The following is a 20,209-nucleotide window of genomic DNA, read 5'->3' on the forward strand; positions in this document are numbered from 1 at the left end:
TTGTGGCGCTAAGTACCCGCGCGCGGGCGGCGCCCGCTCATTTCCTCCCAGCGGCGGGTAGGGGCGGCCGCTGTTGGCGCCGCGCCTCCGCTCCGGCCTTAGGCCGCCTGCTCTGCCCCCGCCCCGAGCAACGAGGTGGGTGCCTGCGCCTCCCTCTTCGCTGAGGACCTTGCGGCGTTGCCCTATGCCCTGCACCTCTTCTCCTTTCTGGACTCTTCTAGGCCGCCGCTCCGGCGCTCCCCCTCCGGTGTGAGGCGCTTCCCTCTGAGGGCCGCGCCGTCTCGTAAGGCGCTCCCTCTTCCCTTTCCTCGGGTTTCTTCTCCTCAGCCGCCGCCGCCCCCCGGGGGCTGTTGCCCGCCATGAGTTACGGGCGTCCGCCGCCGGACGTGGAGGGCATGACGTCCCTCAAGGTGGACAACCTGACCTACCGTACTTCCCCGGACACGCTCCGGAGGGTCTTCGAGAAGTACGGCCGTGTGGGCGACGTCTACATCCCGCGGGACCGCTACACCAAGGAGAGCCGCGGCTTCGCCTTCGTTCGTTTCCACGACAAACGCGATGCCGAAGATGCCATGGATGCCATGGACGGGGCCGTGCTGGACGGCCGCGAGCTCCGAGTGCAGATGGCCCGTTACGGCCGTCCCCCTGACTCGCACCATAGCCGGCGGGGCCCGCCGCCGCGCCGCTACGGGAGCAGCGGCTACGGCCGCCGCAGCCGCAGGTGAGCGCCGGGAGGGGTGCGGAGTTTCAGCAGTTAGACGGGCCTCGGGCGTGTGGCTGTGTGGTGCGGGCCCTTGGGTCTGTGTCCTTTTCCGAGTGACTTTCGGGGCGGGGTTTGGAGCGGGGAGTTGGGGTTTAGTAGGGAAGGCACATGGAGTTTCCTCGGAGCGGAAGGGGTTTGCGCTGTAGTAGATTTAGCCCCCGGCCACTCACTCCGAACAATGGCGCCCTCGGAACACTCATTTTCTTGCCCACGTGGGTCCCGTTCCGCCCTCCCTGTCCTGAAGTAGTCATTGGAGTCTGTTGCGCCGCCCCTGTTCAACTTCTAACGTGCCTTTCTTTCCTCCCCCTCCTGGTGTGTTTCAGCCCTAGAAGACGCCGTCGCAGCCGATCTAGAAGCAGGAGCCGCTCTAGATCCCGCAGTCGGTCCCGTTACAGTCGATCCAAATCCCGGTCTCGCACACGCTCTCGGTCTCGCTCCACCTCCAAGTCCAGGTCTGCCAGGAGATCCAAATCAAAGTCCTCATCTGTCTCCAGATCCCGGTCCAGGTCTAGATCCCGGTCCAGATCTAGAAGCCCTCCCCCAGCCTCAAAGAGGGAATCCAACTCTAGATCCAGATCTAAGAGCCCTCCTAAGTCTCCGGAAGAAGAAGGAGCTGTATCCTCCTAGGAGCATGGTAATGTATCTCAGGGTCAGCATATGTTGCATGTTACTTTATTATAGTACTTAGGTGGGGTGTTGGGTAGTTTGTAGAGTATTAATAGCCTGAAGCAAGTGGATCCTAACGGGGCACATTGTTAGTTGGTTTTTATTTTCTTGAGCAGTGCATTTTTGGTTATTGGTTTAGGGAAATTAATACCAAAGGGCTTTCTACATGGATTTTCTTTTTAAACAGAGAAAATGTTTTATTGAGAGATTAATGGCTTGGTTTTAATAAAATATTGTATGAGACGCAACCTATGATGAAAAATGACTATTTCTTACTGTATTTATCCAACATCTGCATTTTCCCCTTTAAAGCTGCGGTCTCCTGTTTGCTAAAAGAATATTGGCCAGTATTGCAGATTTTAACTGATTTGGCTGATCCTCCAGGGACCAGTTTCTGTGGGCGTGTATTGGAGCAGGTTTGTCTTTAACTGTTAAAGATACACTATCCTTTTATAACGGAAGATCGGTTCAGTGGCCGTTAAACTGACTGGAGGTAATAACTGTTCTAGAAAAGTGGCAAATTGCAACGAGAAAACCACGGAAACTAGGTTTTTTCCTCAAGTTGACATCTTGAAGAGGCTTCTAAGGATACACACCGGGTGGGGAAAGGATAGTGTGTCTTTAACCCTTCAAACTGTTTGGTCCTGTTTTTGAAAGGAAAGGGCCTAAGCTAGAATTGAAGTTAGATAACTGTAGCAAAATTAGTCACCTTTTGTGTTTTGAATGCTACTTAGAGTTTAGTTAAGTCTTTAAGAAATACTAGTTTTATAACTTTTATATAACTTTTCATAATCTATTGTTGAACAGGCTGAATTGAAGTTAATGGTGGCTTGATCTCCAGCCTGATGCTTACTCTTCTTTGTAACTACATATTCTGATACAGAACCTTGCATTTGGCCTCTGAAGTAAAGCAACACATTTGGGGGGGGAGGTGGAGCACTATGGAAATTCCTAAAGCTTAATTAAATTAGGCAAAGCCAGTTGAAACACAACTAGGAGTATACCTGAAGTCATCCCCACAACCAAGAGAGACAAGGTAGAAACCTGGCTGAACTTTTCTTTCTTCAAACCTAGATGCATCACATAAATGAGAGCTTCCATAAAGGACGCCTTTGGGGGGAAAGGATCGCTTGAGTCTTCAGTCCCTTGGAGAGCCCTGGCCCGAGCAACCAGCTGATGAAAAGGTTATTTTGTAACATTTTGTCTAACTTTTTACTTGTTTAAGTTGCGCCTCAAGTGGCAGATTTTACATTTTATGTGCCATTTTGTTGCTGTTATTCAAATTTCTTGTAATTTAGTGAAGTGAACGACTACCGATTTCATTATTGGCTTGGATATTTGAGGTAAAACTTCATTTTTGTTTATATAGTGCTGACTTCTATTTCAAATTAAAACTGATGGTAACTTGCTGCCTCCAGTTTCATACTGAGGAAACGGGCAGCCATTACATGCTGAGTAGCTAACTCTTGTCAAAAACGACTTTCAATTTTGTCTTCATTCCTTAAATAAAACCCTGCCAGACTTCAATTTGAAACTTAACTGTAAATGCTTTTTTTTTTTAATTATTATTACTTTGACTTTAAATAGTATCTTTAAATTCAAATTGATAGAAATCTTTTCAGGTGACAGTTAATATTTGAAAAGGATTGTTTTATCAGCCTCAATTCTAATCTCTTCTCTTATGTATTTTTGTGCACTAGGCGCAGTTGTGTAGCAGTTGAGTAATGCTGGTTAGCTGTTAAGGTGGCGTGTTGCAGTGCAGAGTGCTTGGCTGTTTCCTGTTTTCTCCTGATTGCTCCTGTGTAACGATGCCTTGTCGTGCAGAAACAAATGGCTGTCCAGTTAATTAAAATGCCTGACAACTGCACTTCCAGTCACCCGGGCCTTGCGTATAAATAATGGAGCATACAGTGAGCACATCTAGCTGATGATATACACACCTTATTTTTTCCAGAATGGTAAAACTTTACCAACCTACATATATGAACTTATATATACGAGAAATGTAATGTTAAGACAAAAAATGGTTCATTCCTTTGTAAGTACTGATTGGTGTATCTTTTGCTTAAGACATTCTGTACTATACCCACTGTCTCTGTAGTTAATATTAAACGTTTTTTCTGTGTTAACTTTTCTCAACTTAATGTCTGAGTCAGCTTATTTTTAGCTTTGAAAGATTTTTCCAATTCCACTGACAATGTTTTAACTTCTCTGTAGTAACTGAATGCATCCTACCGCTACAAACTTTATCTACTGGGGTGGCTTTGAAATTACTAAGGGCAAACTTTAACCAGTATTGTGACTAACCCAGACATTGTATGGCAAGTGGTGCATACCAGAGTCCAAACCCCAAACCAGACAGGTCTGTTGGATGTTATGAAGGTAGATACTGAGCAGTACTAACTACATTTGCTGTGTACTTGCCCTAATGCCACAGGCTGCTGCTTGGCGGTAGCTAATCTTACAATGATGATTTCTGTTTCTTGATTTGGATACCAAATGAATTGTAACTTAAACCATCGTGTGTCAAGGGTTATTGTAATGCTTTGTTAACTTCTATGCATGTATGTTAAATGGGAATGGAAACATCTGAATACTTGCAATCTGGCTTGATTGAGGATTAAAAGTACTTTTCTACAAACGGAGGAGTTTGTATGTTCCAGGGCTGCATGACCAGACTGAGTAATTTAAAAACAAAGGGGCTGGGTTTTGTATGTGGATCTCCTGGGAGAAGCCTCCATCTTGGGAAACAGATCTGACTCTAATACTGAAGGAGTATGGCTAACTCTTCCTCATAGCTGAAGTTGTGAGTTCAGGTTGGCTCTTCTGGCTTGTCAGGTGGTTCTGCTCTGTTGTACTGTGGCGCACAAAATGACATTGAGTCTTTGAACTATGCAGCGGTCTTTGGGGAGGAGCACAAATCTCTCAAGCCATAGCTGAACAATCAAACAGCTTTATTTTTACAATGCATGTTTTAAGGATTACTTAAAGGGATCTGCTTCCCACCAAATATGCATGAGGTTTGCTATGAACAGGACTCTTTTCTGCTGGTCTGTGCTACAACACACAGTTCCCAGTTCAGTATCATTTTGTATTGGAAACAAGTGGAATAAACTTAAGTACTATCTGCTTGTGCTAGTGAGATGATCATCATTTCAATGGTATGTCTTCCTGGTAGGGAAGAGCTGGCCAAGTGCTCTTTGTCTGCTCCAAAGGAGTGCAAGGGAATGGGACTGCTCCTCAGTTTCCATTTGTAGAGCAAAGCTTCGATAGACCAGTCAGCACTGAGGGGAGGAAATACCAGTGTGTGAAAACAATCCCAGTTTGTAACTGCTGGGTAATTACAGCAGTGTCACCAAACTTAATTACAGCACTTCACAAAACAAAGGTGGTAACAACTTTCTAGTCAACAGCAAATTGGTGGTTCTTGGATGGATGATCATGATCTTGTTTTGGCTACTCGCCCTATGATTTGGCTAATAGCAGCCTGATGGACAGTCTTGAGAAGCTCTGGAATGGGTGCAGTGGTGCCTCAGGGAAGTTAACACTCCTTAAGAGCTGAGATGGGGCCCAGGAATTGAGATTTGAGTCTTAAATGCACAAAAGTATTTACCTTCGGACTTGATAAGTAGTCCAGAATTGAGCATGTGGGTTCTTTTCCAGCAAGAAGTAAACTGTAGTTAAAATATCTTCAAAGTCTGTGTAGTTTGGGAAGATGAAGCAGTCTTGGTTAGTCTCTGGGTTCTAGGTATGGTTAAATATGCCTGGCTATATGAAATGGCAATTGGAAGTCAATAGGGACCTTAGAAGATGGCCTTGAGCGGTGAGTTTATAACTCCTTTTTCCACACCCCACCCTTTGGTGGTATTTATAACAGCTTAATTCTAAATTACCTCAAGAATAACAAGTTAATAGCACAGTGTCACCATCAAGGCTGACACCTGCTCTCTTGACAGTGTTCCCACTACCACGTGGATGCAAAGTCCTTGCAGTCTGTCACAAATCAAAGATGCCCGAGAGGATTAACATACCTTTGGGGTCAAAAAAGATATCCGATCCTAAAATGATGTCTACGGGCGGAAGAGAGAGCAGCTCCGGGGATACGCGCCCCCAGGTGAGCCCCACGACAGGGACCTGGGCCAGCCCATTCAGTAGGCAGCTCCTCCGGCAGCTCTGCAGGCACCGCGGCAGCTCCTCGCTGTCTGACAGCGTCACCTCAGCCCCGCACTTGGCAGCCAGGACACCAGGCAGGCTCACACCCGCTCCCACCTGCAACCAAAGCGGGGGCATGGAGCGGGAATGGGGGGAACAAGAGGGACCGCGAGGGATGAGGGGCGCGTACCTCCAGCACCCGCTTCCCGGGAAGGCTTCCCCTGCGGGCCCACAGGTACTGGGCCAGCACCACGGCGCAGGGCCACACGTACGTGCCGTATTGCGAGTCCGGCACCTGAAACACACCGTGCGCGGCGCTGAGGGGCCGGGCCGGGCCCCGCCGCCCCGCGTTACCCCCGCGTTACCCCGGGCCGCGCGCTACCTCAGGCACGCGCAGCACCAGCGCCTCCCGCCCCGCCGTGAAGCGGTACCGCCGCACGCGGGCCCGCTGCTGCTGATCCGGATCCTCCATGGCCAATCAGGGGCGGACACGTCGTAGCGCCAGGCGGCGCGGACCAATCGGCAGCGTCACAGGGTGGCGGCGGGCGGGTCCCTCAGCGCGCAGCTTCCGCCCCACCCCCCCGGGGGTCGCGGTTAAACCCGCACCGCTGGGCCCGCGGGCCGGTGCCGCGAGGGGAACCGCGAGTCCCGCATGAGCTGCGGACACGCGGCCGGCTCGCAGCTATCAGGGAAGCAGCGGGCGCTGAGCGCGGGGAAGAAGCGGCCCGGGGGAAGGGGGGGTCCTGGGGCGATCCCACCGGCAGCGAGGCCAAGGGCGCCGGGGGCCCACGCTCCGTTCATGCCTTCCGCAACACCAACATGGCGGCTTAGCGCCGCTTCCCCGCCTCAGCCAATCAGCGTCAGCGGGCGGGCCAGGCGTAGCGGAAGTCGGAGGGGCAGGGAGCCAATGGGAGGGCGGCGTGGGCGGAGCCGCGGCGACAGCGGCGGCAAGGGGGTGAAATTTCTCGAAGGTGCGGCGGTTGCGCCGGGGCGAGCGGGGCCGGGAGCGGGGCCGAGCCCGCAGTACGGCGGCGGCGGCGGGAGGCGGCCCCTAGCGCCGCCAACATGAATCATAAGAGTAAGAAACGGATCCGTGAGGCGAAGCGCAGCGCCCGGCCCGAGCTGAAGGACTCGCTGGACTGGACCCGCCACAATTACTGCGAGACCTTCCCCCTCAGCCCTGCAGCCTGCAAGGTGATCCCCGGCCCGCCTCGCCTGAGGGGAGAGAGGGGATCTGAGGGTAACGGGAGAGGCTGAGATGAAAGCGGGGGAGAGAGATTCGGGACCTGATGGGGTTAGGGAGGCCCTGAGGAGAATCGGGGGCGGGGAATGATTGAGGGAGTCCTGAGGGGAATGGGAGAAGGTGATTAAGGGGAGCCCTGAGGTGCTTAAGGAGGCCTGGGGGGGGGTATGACTGAGGTAGTCCTGGGGCGGTTGGGGAGGTCTGGGGGGAAAGAGTGGCTAAGGGAATTGTCATGGGAACCACAAGGGAAAACGGCCCTTTCTTGAGGCTGTGGGTGTTGGGACCCTGGGGAAGAGGGTTGGCATGGGCAGTGGGAGGTCAAGCACCACCCGTGGCTTTTCATCGCTCCACGTGGCGGGGGGTGTGGGAAGGACCAGGCCCTGTCAGGGTGGGATGGGCGCTCCCTGTGCTGGGGCACCCACATAACTCCCAGGAGCCTCAGGGGCAGTGAAGGGGTGAATGCAACAGAGGCTGCATCAGCCCAAGGGGCAGAAGTGGTCTCTCCACCCGGGGGTTACCTCGGTTGGAGGAGTGCTGAACGGCTCCGGGCTGCTGGTGTTAGTGGTATGTGCAAGGACGGGTGCATGAGAAATAGGGCTGCAGCCTCAGGGAGCTTAAAATAGCACACAAACAGCTTGCTACCCTCGTGGTGTATGGAGCAGAGTGTGAGCGTGAAGCTCCTCCACACTGACTTAGCATGGTTCTAGGGCATCAGTCTAGCCTAATACCTGCTTTGTATTCCTCTCGTGGCTTCGCAGGATAATGTGGAGAGGGCAGATGCACTCCAGCTGACAGTGGAGGAGTTTGTGGAGCGGTATGAGAAGCCTTACAAGCCTGTAGTCCTGCTGAATGCTCAGGTGGGCTGGTCTGCCCAGGAGAAGTGGACTCTGGAGCGGCTGAAACGCAAATACAGGAACCAGAAGTTCAAGTGCGGGGAGGACAATGACGGTTATTCTGTGAAGATGAAGATGAAATACTACATCGAGTATATGGAAACCACGCGTGATGACAGCCCACTCTACATCTTTGACAGCAGTTACGGAGAGCATCCCAAGCGCAGGAAACTCTTGGAGGACTACAAAGTACCCAAATTCTTCACTGATGATCTCTTTCAGTACGCAGGGGAGAAACGGAGGCCGCCTTACAGGTACAGTACAGTGACAGCAACATAGAATTGGGTCTTTTCCATCTCATCAGCTCTTCCTGAATAGGTATGATTGTCTTGCATAAAACAAAGAGGTAGATTTACATCCCGTCCTTTGACATGAGCATACACCTGTAACCCAGAGGTACAGAAGGGCAGATTTGCTCATCAGTTTCTGGTTCTGCCAGCAGTGTCACTACTAGTTTATGTCTTTGGGTTTATTTTTCTTTTTGTTAAACGTTTTCCATCACTTCTTGGATTTTTCAAAGATTACATAGTTCCTGGAAGTACTGAAGATTATTTTCTTCCTGTGTGTGCCTTCAGGCTTTCAAATTTGAAGTACCTCGGGATTTGCTCCAGGGTTTTGCACCAGTGGCTTATGTGCAGTGTGGAATTGTGTTTAATTATGAGTCAGTCCTTTTAAGGTAAAGATCTTAAGCTGATTAGTATGAAATGTAGAGACTAGTACTTAGCTCCACTTCAGATGATTTTGAGAGAACAGTAGTTCATATCTGTGTTGTCTCTGCAACTACTTATTTTTTTTTTGTGGCTGATTGGAAAAGGGTTGAAATGACACTGAATTCCTGAATTCAAATGCAACAACCTTGTATTTGGGCTGTTACATACAAAAGTGATTTGTGTGTTAATATAACACAGCACTGTGAGCATAAGATGAAGTAATTAAAGACTTCAGTGACATTATAATCCAAGAATTCCTTGTCCTTTGGGTGACATGAGGCTGTGATGTGGGGTTTTATTTGTTTAAGGTGTTTAAAATAGAACAGGTAGTAACAACGGTGCTCTTCTCTGCCGTCTCTCGTGTCTCTAGCCCAGCTGTGCTTTTGCAGGACAGAAGCATGAAGCTGGTGCTGTTTAAGATCACTGAAGCAGGTGTTTTTACAATGTTGTAACAGACCCTTTTTTATAATTCACTTCTAAGAACACACAGTGCTGTGAGCAAATGCAAAAGCACACCACGAATAGTCACTAGTAGAAGCTGCGGACACTTACAGGACTGGGAATCATTTCTCCAGGATATAGGTGGACCAGATAATCTGGATGTGACTCACTTGGATTGCTCTCTTCTTTCCCCCCACGCCCTCCCCACCTACAGGCACATGCTGAGCTCCTTGTGAGCTTGGTATTCACAATTCTTATACTTTGTTCTGTAAAATGTGGGTTTCTTTGAGGTTGTTACCTCTTCTGGGAGATGAGTGATGCAAGAGAGCACACGGGTGCCTCCTAGAGTTTGGGGTTTCCTTTAGGTACAGAAATGGATGAAGAGCATCCAGTAGTTAAGAGCATAATTGGAAATCCAACAGAGGGTGGTGCTTCCTAATCATATGAGCAGGAGATAAACTGCACAGATTGACCTCTGGATTGAGAGGTGAGTGACAGTGTATGGATCGTAACAGAAGAACTTGGGCTGTTTAGAGTACCTTTATTGGAATTTTTCCTCTTCAAAATGAAGGCAGTATTTTTGGGAAGCCATTTAGTGCAGCAGCTATTTTAGTTTGGGGGGTTGATGGGGTTTGTTGGGTTTGCTTCCTAGATTGAAGTTACAGGTTGTAAAGCTTTTAACGGCAGATGTGATGTCTTGAGGCAAGCAGGAAAATGTTCATTGTGAATTAAATGCCTGGAGGAAGTTGCTGGTAAATGATAGTGTTGCTAAATAAAGGGTTTTAAAACTTCTAAGTGTGTAGTTCCAGGTTATAGTCAAAAAAATGGTCCTGAACAACCCATGTCTCTGTACTGGACACATCTTTGTGTTTAATTTCTTCTGGTTCTTAGTAAAAGCTTTAACTTTTCTGCTTGCAGTTTAATCAGCTTTCCAAGGGTAATGTGAATCTAAAGAGTGAATTGATAATAGAAGTGACAAACAGCTGCTTTATACCCTTTTTGGCTCATTTGTGAAGAAGGCAGGGTGCAGCTTGATAACCAGACTTAGTCCTACAATCAATGCTAGAAAATTACACTTGAAAAACAGCTGCATGCACACCTGCATTGGAAAGGGGAGATGGAGATTTTCTGAACCTGTGAACTCCTTGCTGGGTATCACCTGCCTGTCAACCACACAACAGAGAGATCATAGAATAGTTTGGGTTGGAAAAGACCTTAAGATCAACCAGTACCAACCCCCTGCCACGAGCAGGGACACCTTCCACTAGACCATGTCACCCAGGGCTCTGTCCAACCTGACCTTGAACACTGCCAAGGGATGGGGCAGCCACAGCTTCTCTGGGCAGCCTGTGCAAGCACCTTGCCACCCTCACAATAAAGAACTTCTTCCTTATATCTAAGCTGAACTTCCCCTATTGAAGTTTGAACCCATCACCCCTTGTCCTACTACTGCAGTCCCTGATGAAGAGTCCCTCTTCAAGCATCCTTGTAAGCCCTTACAGATACTGGAAGCTGCTCTGAGGTCTCTCTCTCCATGTCATTCGTATGTCAAGGACGCCAGAACTGCACACAGTACTGCAAGCAGGGTCTCACGAGAGCAGATTAAAGGGTCAGGGTCACCTCCTTTGACTTGCTGGTCACTCTCCTTTTGATGAAGCCCAGTATACAGTTGGCTGCTGCCCATTAAACAATTCTTGCCCTTTTTTTCCCCTTTTGCTACCTGATACTATCACCTCCCGCTTAACCTGGTATGCCAGATCTGTTCCAGCAGAAATGAGCAACTGGAAGTGCTGCTGTTGTTAAACATATAGCATAGATTAAGCTTTCCACTGGGAGAAATAAACCTTGTAAATCAGGAATGAGAATATACACACCAAATCCTGAATGTTCACTGGAGAATAAGCTCCATCTAGTTAAATGCTGGAATGAAAAGCCTTTTGTAAATGAACAGAAGGCATAGAGGGAGGTCAGGGTTGCATAACTTTGCTCTGTTCCTTACTTGCAGTGCCTTTTTTTTGCTCCTCATTGTTCTGCAGCTCTGGATCTGTTTGAGCAGAGAATTTAGGAAAACCCAGGCTTAGGAGACTCCCTCTGCACAGAAAGAAATCTAGCAGTCTGTTGTGCCTTAACCACGTTCATAAACCTTGAAATTACTATATATTTCATTGCAGAACTGCTTAAAACAAAGTACAGCTATGAAGTATGAAAAGCTAGCTTCACTTTCTTGTCCCAGTCATTCCTGTCCCAGTTCGTGTGGGTTTCTAGGTTGAACCAACCTTTATGCTGTAGCATGGGCCTAACAATCTCAAGTAGGTAAATGAAGGAGCTATAACTACCTCTATTCCCAGCTAGATGTGAAATGAACAGCTGGAATTTTCTGTCTAACCTGAAGAGAAGGTAGCTACTTGCTTGCTCTGTGACTAAAGAATTTTGTTTTCCACTCCTGCAGATGGTTTGTGATGGGCCCACCTCGTTCTGGAACAGGAATTCACATCGATCCCTTGGGAACTAGTGCATGGAATGCCTTAGTCCAGGGACACAAACGTTGGTGCCTGTTCCCTACCAGCACTCCCAGAGAGCTGATCAAAGTGACACGAGAAGAGGGGGGGAACCAACAGGACGAGGCTATCACTTGGTTCAATGTCATCTACCCCAGGACGCAGCTCCCCACCTGGCCCCCTGAATTCAAACCTCTGGAGATCCTGCAGAAGCCAGGAGAGACAGTGTTTGTGCCAGGTATGGACAACTCTCTCCAGTAAGGAAATCATAGAATTATGGAAGAAATCTGGGAGAGAAAAGCATATATGTAACTTCTGTGTGTGGTAGACATGAAGAGAATATTTCGGCTTTCTTATATGGCCCATCTCTTACAAAAAAACAAAACTATTCTGAGCTGTTTCAAGAGGGATATATATTGTGATGCATATTTTGGGACTATTAAGTTAATTCCTGACTATCCTGAAACCATATGGCCTATAGCATAGGATTGTGTGCGGTACAAATAACAAGTGGGGCCTGAGTTGCAGCATTGCAGGACTGTGATCCTCAACTAAATTGCAGTAGTAGGAAACCATCAAGGTATAAAATAATAGAGGTGTTTGAGTAGAAGCAACTCTCAGACAAAAATGCTTGAATATATATATATATATATATATATGTACTATCACAAATCCATGACTGGAATTTTTCTTAGCTGTGAGGAAAGAGCTACTTCAAGGCACTTCCACCCACCTCCCTGTGGTTATGTTTCATCCTGCATTTGAAATCAAAAGCTAAAGCAAGAGCCAGTAGAGATACCATTCTCTCTGAGCGGCTGCACTCTGTGTGCCCATTGTAACTGGGAGGTGAAGGTGGCTTATGGATGCAGAGGGTGAGTTCTCAGTGCCCAATTCTAAACTCTGCATCTTGCATTGTCTTATTCAGCTTCTGTCTGCATTGCTCATCTCTCACATCCAGCTGACTTCATGTTTGAAGAGTGCGTTGTGATTGTCTTGGCACTTCTTGGTGACTCCTCAGTGTACCTTCTGTTAAGATTTTGTAGCTGTCAGGTTCAATTAAACTGGTTCCTTAGTCTTTCTTTGAGGTCTAAGTGGGTTGTAAGAACACCACTGCCTATTTTTATCCGTGTGGAGAAGCAGTTTTTGCATCTATTTTTAAATGAAAGGTTAGTCTGTAGTCATAAGAACCCTACTAAATCAGCATGGAAAGTGCTCTCCAGCTTAACAGAGCTAGGCTCTGTGCAGTCTGAGTTACAATGGTTCTTGCTACTAAGCCGTCAGCAGTCAGTGTCGTCCTGTCCGGTTAGATCTTCAGTGTTGTTTGTGAGCTGGAGAATTTGAGCAGACCTTTGAGCTGCCTTCTGTGGTGTATTTCTAGGTGGCTGGTGGCACGTCGTTCTCAATCTTGACACAACCATTGCCATCACACAAAACTTTGCCAGCTGTACCAACTTCCCTGTGGTTTGGCACAAGACGGTGAGAGGGAGACCCAAACTGTCACGGAAATGGTATAGGTAAGAGATTCAGTAGCTTTCTTTTCATATTATCTACTTAAAACCCCAAATACCCTGTTCATTTACGTGCAGTGTTACTGCTCAAAGCTAACTGTGACGTTTTAACTGTATTTAGGATCCTAAAACAGGAGCATCCTGACTTGGCAGCCTTGGCTGATTCAGTTGACCTGCAGGAATCTACTGGCATTGCTTCTGATAGTTCTAGTGATTCTTCCAGTTCCTCAAGCTCCAGCTCCTCAGACTCTGATTCCGAGGTAATGCTTTTTACCCCAGAAAGTTATCCATAGCCTGCAGTTATATTGTTTTTTTTCCATACCTGATTGAATGTTCTGTCCTTACATTCATGTCTTACGAAAAAAATTAATAGCAACTAAACAAAACTACATGGTGGAGGAGCCTGTGGTCTTTGCAGGTTCCATTTGCCGAAGCCTCTTTTTGTATTGCTAAATGGACTTGGTTTGTTTGGTCTATATTTATATTCTGTATAAATCTGTCACTCATCTAGCTAAGCCATACTGTGTGAAATGGCTGCAAAATGAGTGTTTTAAAACTGGGGAGGGGGCACAAGTTCCAAAACAGAGGCTGTGACTTATGACAGGGGACATTTCTATGCATTTGAGTCCTTCAGAAGGCACTAAGTCCACTCTTATTTGGAAGAGTATGGCCTTCTAGGAGTCAAAAGGAATGCATCCATTGTCTTGCCCCACACCAGTCAGTGATGAAATCTAAGAACATACCTGTTCCTGATCTTTAAATGCTTAATTTAAGACTTATTTTATGTGCCTAATCTAAAACAAAACATTCTTTGGATACTGGTCATTCAGGGTTGCTGGGATAGCTCTTACAGTAAATTCCACAGCACAAACAGTGTTCTAGGTTTCTCTGAATTCTGGTTCCATCTCTTCATCCTTCAGTGTGACTCTGGCTCTGAGACAGAGGGCATGATGCACAGGCGGAAAAAGAGGAGAACCTGCAGCATGATGGGGAATGGTGACACAACTTCCCAGGACGACTGCGTGAGCAAAGAGCGCAGCTCCTCCAGGTGACCCCATGGCAGCTGTTTGCTTTAAACAAGCAAAAGACAATGCAAGGCAGAGCTGGCAGACCTCAGGCAGGGTGTTTCCTCAGGACAGAGGGATGGAGAGGAAGGGATTCCTTACAGAGCATAAAGCAGTTGGGTGGTGGTGGTATCTTCCCTCCAAGAGTTATTTTAATTGCTCAAAGCTAAGATTCTTGATAGCTTTTTAAAAATGAGGCTATTTATTTAATAAACAGTTTTATTACTTTTCCTAGTTGTCTCTTTTTATAAAGTGGTTTATTTTTGTTTAATGGGAGAGGTGGGATATTTTAACTGTCCTTTTCAGAGGGCACAAATGAATAGTGAACAGTTAAAGACGAGGAATCACATCAAGCAAGACTTTGGTTTTGATTCCTTGCTGTTCAGATGGAAAACCTTCAAGTAGTTGTGTGATTTCTCTTACTGTTGCCTGGTTACTTCAGTTTGGCTCACTGCTTTATCTGTTAAAGGCAAAATTCATCCAAAATGTCTGTGCTTATCTTAAAAAAAAAAATGCAAGTTTCTAGTTAGTCTGAAGGGGGGAAAGTTAATATTGCAGAACCAAGAATTAAACATTGCTCAGGGAAAAGTTGCTAAGGAAGCTTTCTGAACCTCGCAGGTCAAAAACAGTGAAACGGTGGGAATCTGGGAGTACACTGCAAGGAGGAACTCAGAAATTTTTTACTAAATGAAGCCTTTTTCTTACATAGCAAAGGCTTGCCAAAATGCTTAAGCAACCTCTCGCAGCTTGGTTAACTGATGCTGCTGGATGAGCTGGCCACCTGCATTAGGGTGCTGTCCAGTTAGGAGCTGCTGGATGCTCCAGGTGCCAGGTGGATGATGCCCCATCTATCCCTGGCAGTGTGCAAGGGCAGGTTGGACGCGGGCTTGGAGCAAGTTGCTCTAGTGGAAGGTGTCCCTGCCTGTGGCAGAGGTTGGAACTGGATGAGCTTTAAGGTACTTTCCAAGCCAAACCATTCTATGAGTCTGACTTAACTGATAACAGTGTGTGCAGCAGTAATTTACCTGAGGAGGTCCAGGTTCCCTGTATCCTGCCCGACTTCCCAGTGTAGGGTACTGCACAAAGACCTGCTTACTCCTGTATATGCTGTCATGTGTCTTGCTGTGATATAGTGCTCTCTTTTTTCCAGGAGTTGCTCATAACTGAATACAGCTGCATTACAAGTACAGAGCATCATTAAACAGTCAGAGAACTGTACTGACTGCTTTGCCCTGGAGGTTTTAACAATCTGTTTGTTATAATGTTGTCAAATCCCATTTCAGCAGCCAGTGTGACTTCAGGCAGGGCACGAACAGCAGATAACAAACCTTAATGTAGAGCCTGTTCTTTTAGAGGAGAACAAAGCTGTAAAATGCAGAGCACACGTGCAGATCTGTTCCTTTGAAAATCATGTGCAATTTTAAGTCATTTGCACTTCAAATCTTGAAATTAATACCTAAAATATGAAAGATCAGCACACTCCCTAGAGCATTTGCTTCCCAGGTTTCACTGCTCTTCCTCCTGCATGTTGGTTGTTTCACTCTGTGGGGATGGGTGACCTTTCTGTTCCTCCTGTGTGATGGGTGAGCTGACAGAAACTGTTCCAAACATCTTACCTTGCTTGTGCATTCCTGTAGGGAAAATAAGCATACAATTAACCTGCATGCTGCAATCCTGTGTGTCTTGCTAGGAAAGGAATGCTACAGTTGTTGACAGACAGGTCTACTTCTTTTAACAGGATTAGGGAATCTTGTGGAGGCCGCAGCTACCCCTGAGAGATGCCACCACCAACCTAGAGGCAGCTGCCCATCGATGCTCCGTTAGCAGCTAGCCAGCTCTGTTCTACTCCCTTCTGCTCCTGTTTCTCACAGTCCTTAAGTTCTTGTCACTCTTCCTCGATCCAGACGTCGTCTTCATTTTGTGCTGTCAAAGGTTGGCTCCTTAATAACTTCTGCAGGGAATGCCCTGACTCTATGTTCTTGTGCAATGCTTTGTCCCCTCTGCGCCCCAAGTGAGTGCACTAAAAACCCACCTTTGGGTAAGGACATGCCAAGTATTTAATGGTTCACGTAACTGGCAAGGAAGACAACGGTCAGTTTTTAAAGAACTCTTTTTAAAACCAGCGGGTAAGTGGAAAAACCTGCCTTGTTTTGACACTGTCATATGTTTACATGTTGTCCTGGACACTTGAGGAAAGGAACGCCAGCCCTTTTGGCCTACCTGAACGTCCGGCGGATCTCACACCACAATGTCAGGAAAGGGAGGTGGGATGAATGCTCCAAACCCTGAAGGGACTTCAGTGGAGGTGACCACCAACCTGAAGCATCTTTCATGGTCTTAATCTACATCTAAGGTGCAACACCTTAACCAGCAACGGTCCATTTACTTTTGCTCTGTGTCTGTTCTGATGACTGGTGACGAAGATGCACTAGCACCTTGTGGCAGGAAGCTCAATGGAGCAGGAGAATCCTCGAGTTTCTTGCACAGCAAAAACTGGGGGGAAAAAGTCAGCATTTGCCAGTAATCACAATCCTTTAGGTGCAGGTGTGATGTTTAGAACCAGGCAGCAACTGACAAAGTCTGACTGTATGATAACAGTTGCTGGACTTTAAATACCAAGCTGTGACAGGGCCGTGGGCTCACCCAGGCCTGTGCAGTTCACATGCCTAAATGGCTTTTCTTTGACATTATGGCTTCAGACATTTCCAGAACTTGTGGTGCCAATTTGAAAGGACTGGGAGGGGGACATATTGTTGTTTTATGCTTTTTAAAAATGCAGTGTGTTGCTTAAGTCTGTGTAGGTGCATTTGTATTATTCCAGGTACAGCTCTCATCCCCAAGGGATCTGTTGGGAGCTGCTGGGTGTTTTTAGCAGGGGCTTGTGCTGGTAATGTCAGTGAAGAGGTCTGTCTGCCTGAAGGTGAGCTGCAAGGAAATCCTCCTCCTCCATCTGAGCAGCACAGCCAGAAGGTGGCTGGGTTGGGGGCCTTCCTTGGATGTTGTTCTGAGACCCAGGAGGTGGGTATTAGATCACTTCAGCTGCTCTTTGGGAGAGGAAACTTGAAAGCAGAAGTAGTGTGTGTTGTAAAGCTGCAGTGGTGCCCTGGCACTGGGAGCAGAGTGGCAGCCTTAACTGTGACTTGCTTACACATGTTGGGGCTGATGGAGCCCAGGACATTGCTTGTCTGGTTTTCCTTATCTGTTTTTTAACCTTGTCTCTTCTTTGTTCTCCCCCTTCTTGGAGAGTTTGTCAGGATCTGTTTCTGAATCCTCTGTGCCAGTCATTTTGCATAGGAAAAATGAGGTGGTGGGAAAATGGAGAGAGGGAAGGGTTTTGGTACACTCCTTAGCTGGATTTCTTGTGATAGCCAGGCATAAATGAGCACACTTACTCTGTAGACTGCTGCAGGTTCTTCCCCAAGATTACTTCATTTTAAAACAGAAAACTTCCCAATCTCCTGACATTTCTGGCCAAGGTTGCCTTTTTCCCTGCCTGGATGAACATGCACAGCATGTGTCTTCTCAGAGCAGGCTGAGGCTGCTGCCTTCTGCAAGAAGGTGGGAGCCTGGAGGGGCGAGGGATCAGAAGTCTCAGCTCTGTCAGGGTGAGGGAGCCCTTGGAGAGCTTCCCACTGCCCTCTTCATGGCTTGGAGGGTAGTACCTCAGTGAGGGGGCTCACGCTGTAGCTTGCAGTTGCCTTTAGCGTTCAGGGTTCAGTTTTACACTCTTCAAACCTTCCACACCCCTACCCCCAGAAGCACAGTGAGAAGATCCAGAGTGCAAAGGATTCTTCCATGCCTATGAACTCTTCCATGGTGTGAAATCCAGCAATCCCAGATTGAAGCCTGTGTTTGCCATCCCTCACAGGAAGCAGTGTGTTTGAAATGGACTGCAGGCATTGCAATACCAGCAATGCTCTACTGACTGCTCCACAAGGCACTTCCCAATACAAAACAAAGGTGTATCTGTTCAGGCTACCTGGGAATTGAGACTCCTGGGATCTCTGGTTCTTCCACTTACAAGTTCTTGCCTCAGCTGAATGGGTGAGCTTCTGTCTTTGTTTTAGTAGATGAGGAAAATACCTACCTCACAGGGGTGTTGTGAGGCTGAAATGTAATTACTGTGTAAGATGCTTTGAAGTCCTCCTCCCACAAAAAACTGTTTCAGGCATCTGAAGCAACCCAAGACTTCCTAACCTGGTGTTACCTTTCTGTAGCAGAAAACATTGGGGATGTTGTTGTTCAGCACTCTTGGCCACGTGGGGTTCTGTGCTGGCCCTTCCAGAATTGCTGTGTGGTACAGAAATCGTAGCAGAACAAGGTTTTGTTTTCACCAGTTTAACTGTTGGCGTTTCATGGCCTGCTCCAAACAGGAGGTCCTGCTAGATCAGGAGCTTTTGAAAATAAGTCTAAGTTATATCCTCTCTCAGCACGGAGGCAGTTTCACTGGCCTTAGAGGAAGGAGGAAGCTGGTGCCTTCCAAGCCCTCCTGCCAGGCTGGGTGAATGAGGAATGAAGTGAACTGTGCTCCCTTGTGCCCAGCTCTGTGCTTGTGAGAGGCTGACTGGGGAGAGGGGTTTTGTGCTCTTGCCTTTCCAGGTTTGTGCTTCTTAGGGCATCCGTGTCTCTTGATCCTACCCCACTGCTTTTGTGACCTGGAGAACCCCTGGATATGGTCCAGTGCCCTCACTTCTTTAAGCCCAAGGCAGCAGCCACTCTCCCTCAGGCCCTGGTGGCACTTCCTCCCACTTGCTCCCCAGGGGTAGGCTGAGTGTCCCACTGGGTTTGCACTGAGTGCTTCCTGATGTCCTGTGGGGGGGGGTGTCACTGTCCTGCCTGCTCTGGTGGAAGCTGAAGGCATTTGTGAGCTCTGGCCCTCTGATACCCAGTACAGACTTGTCTGCTGTGACAGTTCAGGAGTAGAGGAGTAAATACCCCCTTAGAACTGTCCCTGCGGACAACAGGAGCAGGGATCTTGGCACCTGCTCTCTGCACAAGTGCAGTGGGAGCACAAGCACAGCTTCGTCCCTTCCCAGCTGGGCTGTGTTGGCTCCACTTTGTCTTCTCAGTTATATTAAGCATCTCCAAATGCTAAAAGACAGACAGCAACCTCTTTCATGATTAACCCAGACCCTTTTCCTCCCTCAATCCCCAGCCATCGTGGGGCAGGAAGCATGACTCTCAATCGAATCTGAAATGCCTGTGTTAGCTAATTGTACCCAGAGATTTCTGGCATCCCCCTTGTGAAGGGGGGAAGGGAAGAGCTTAGGGATTCATTTGACAGTCACACTGTCAGCTCCAAGCCCTGCTACTGCCCTTAGCTGCTTTTATCACCCATCCAGCAGAGCTGGGAATACTCTTAATTGTCTTGTTTGGATGATTGTGGGTTTGCTTTTTATTTGAAATAAAATCGATTATTTTGCATTACCCGTTGGCTGGTCCCCTTTGTTCCTGTGAGCTGGCATAGCCCCATAGCACCTCTGCTTCCCAAAGCACCGCAGTGTGCTCAGTGGTGGTCAGTGATAGCCACAGGGGTGCTTTGGGGACTTTTTCAGCTCTTTCTCATGTGTCATTAGTGTGTCTGTGTGATGAGGAGTGGTTTGGAAGCTGCTGGGGCCAGTGGGAGGTTTGTGTCTGTAGCTTTGTTACCAGACCATAATGAGTGCTTTTGACCCTTCCCTGTCCTGGATTGGGAAAGTGGAAAAAACCTCATGTATTTGGTTAGTGATGTATTTTGGTGAGCTTGTTGAAACCAGTAACTGCAGGGAAAAAAGCTGGGTGTGGGACAGCAGCCTGGAGACTTCTGAACTACATCACGAGGTTGTAGCATTCAGCAGCACCCGATTCCAGAACACTGCATGACCTAGAGCTAGGTAAAGCCATTGTAGAAATGCTTTTCTAACCCATCTCTGATTTTTTTCATTCCAAGAGAGGTGGTTTTGTGCTCTCCCAGCCTCAAGATAATCCCGTTGTTCTTCATTTCCAGGTACTGCTTTTACCTCATTCAGTGCCACTGTGGCCTTGCACTGGGACATGGGTTAGTGGTGGCCTTGGCAGTGCTGGGTGATGGTTGGACTGGGTGAGCTTAAAGGTCTTTTCTAACCTAAACAATTCTATGATTCTATGATTTTCTTTTATCCTTCTGATTTATCTCATCTTCCTTTTTGTGGGACAGTTGCACCCCAGTACCTCGTGTCAATGAGGAGAACAGCTTACTGCTGTTTAATTGCTGCTGCGGAGCTGACAGGATGAGGTTACCCAAGTGGGAATG

General features: G+C 47.7%; 3 protein-coding genes across 8 annotated transcripts; 2 read left to right on the forward strand and 1 right to left on the reverse strand.

Annotated features, from left to right (window-relative positions):
- The first annotated feature begins 21 nt into the window (after positions 1-21).
- Positions 22-3,568, forward strand: SRSF2 (serine and arginine rich splicing factor 2). Of its 5 annotated transcripts, none has more exons than XR_009743759.1 (4): positions 22-721; positions 1,087-1,397; positions 1,742-1,845; positions 2,504-3,568. XR_009743759.1 is itself a non-coding variant. In XM_061455577.1 (3 exons), exons 1-2 carry the CDS (start codon positions 360-362, stop codon positions 1,388-1,390), a joined length of 666 nt encoding a protein of 221 aa, XP_061311561.1. In that variant the 5' UTR covers positions 22-359; the 3' UTR covers positions 1,391-1,397; positions 1,742-3,568. The 5 variants fall into 5 exon arrangements, 2 of the variants coding, with proteins under 2 accessions (XP_061311561.1, XP_061311562.1); XR_009743760.1 differs by having other exon boundaries at positions 23-721; positions 1,087-1,845; positions 2,504-2,613; positions 3,130-3,568; XR_009743761.1 differs by lacking the exon at positions 1,742-1,845 and having other exon boundaries at positions 24-721; positions 2,504-2,613; positions 3,130-3,568.
- Positions 3,569-4,366: 798 nt separating this feature from the next.
- On the reverse strand, positions 4,367-6,111 carry METTL23 (methyltransferase 23, arginine). 2 transcript variants are annotated; one of them, XM_061455575.1, is made up of 5 exons: positions 5,964-6,111; positions 5,772-5,876; positions 5,461-5,698; positions 5,043-5,127; positions 4,367-4,713 (listed from the first exon to the last, which is right to left on the reverse strand). In XM_061455575.1, exons 1-5 carry the CDS (start codon positions 6,051-6,053, stop codon positions 4,545-4,547), a joined length of 687 nt encoding a protein of 228 aa, XP_061311559.1. In that variant the 5' UTR covers positions 6,054-6,111; the 3' UTR covers positions 4,367-4,544. The 2 variants fall into 2 exon arrangements, with proteins under 2 accessions (XP_061311559.1, XP_061311560.1); XM_061455576.1 differs by lacking the exon at positions 5,772-5,876.
- A 482-nt stretch (positions 6,112-6,593) lies between these two features.
- JMJD6 (jumonji domain containing 6, arginine demethylase and lysine hydroxylase) lies at positions 6,594-19,365 on the forward strand. Its single transcript, XM_061455579.1, has 7 exons — positions 6,594-6,775; positions 7,583-7,971; positions 11,318-11,604; positions 12,745-12,880; positions 12,996-13,134; positions 13,795-13,922; positions 15,677-19,365. The coding sequence occupies exons 1-7, from the start codon at positions 6,647-6,649 to the stop codon at positions 15,711-15,713; spliced, it is 1,245 nt and encodes a 414-aa protein (XP_061311563.1). The 5' UTR covers positions 6,594-6,646; the 3' UTR covers positions 15,714-19,365.
- Positions 19,366-20,209: the final 844 nt, after the last annotated feature.

The sequence above is a fragment of the Pezoporus flaviventris genome, unplaced genomic scaffold (genome assembly GCF_033815535.1).
Source record: "Pezoporus flaviventris isolate CSIRO_AGI_PZ_B2104156 unplaced genomic scaffold, CSIRO_AGI_Pfla_v1 ptg000020l, whole genome shotgun sequence".
In the NCBI taxonomy this organism is placed as follows: domain Eukaryota; kingdom Metazoa; phylum Chordata; class Aves; order Psittaciformes; family Psittacidae; genus Pezoporus; species Pezoporus flaviventris.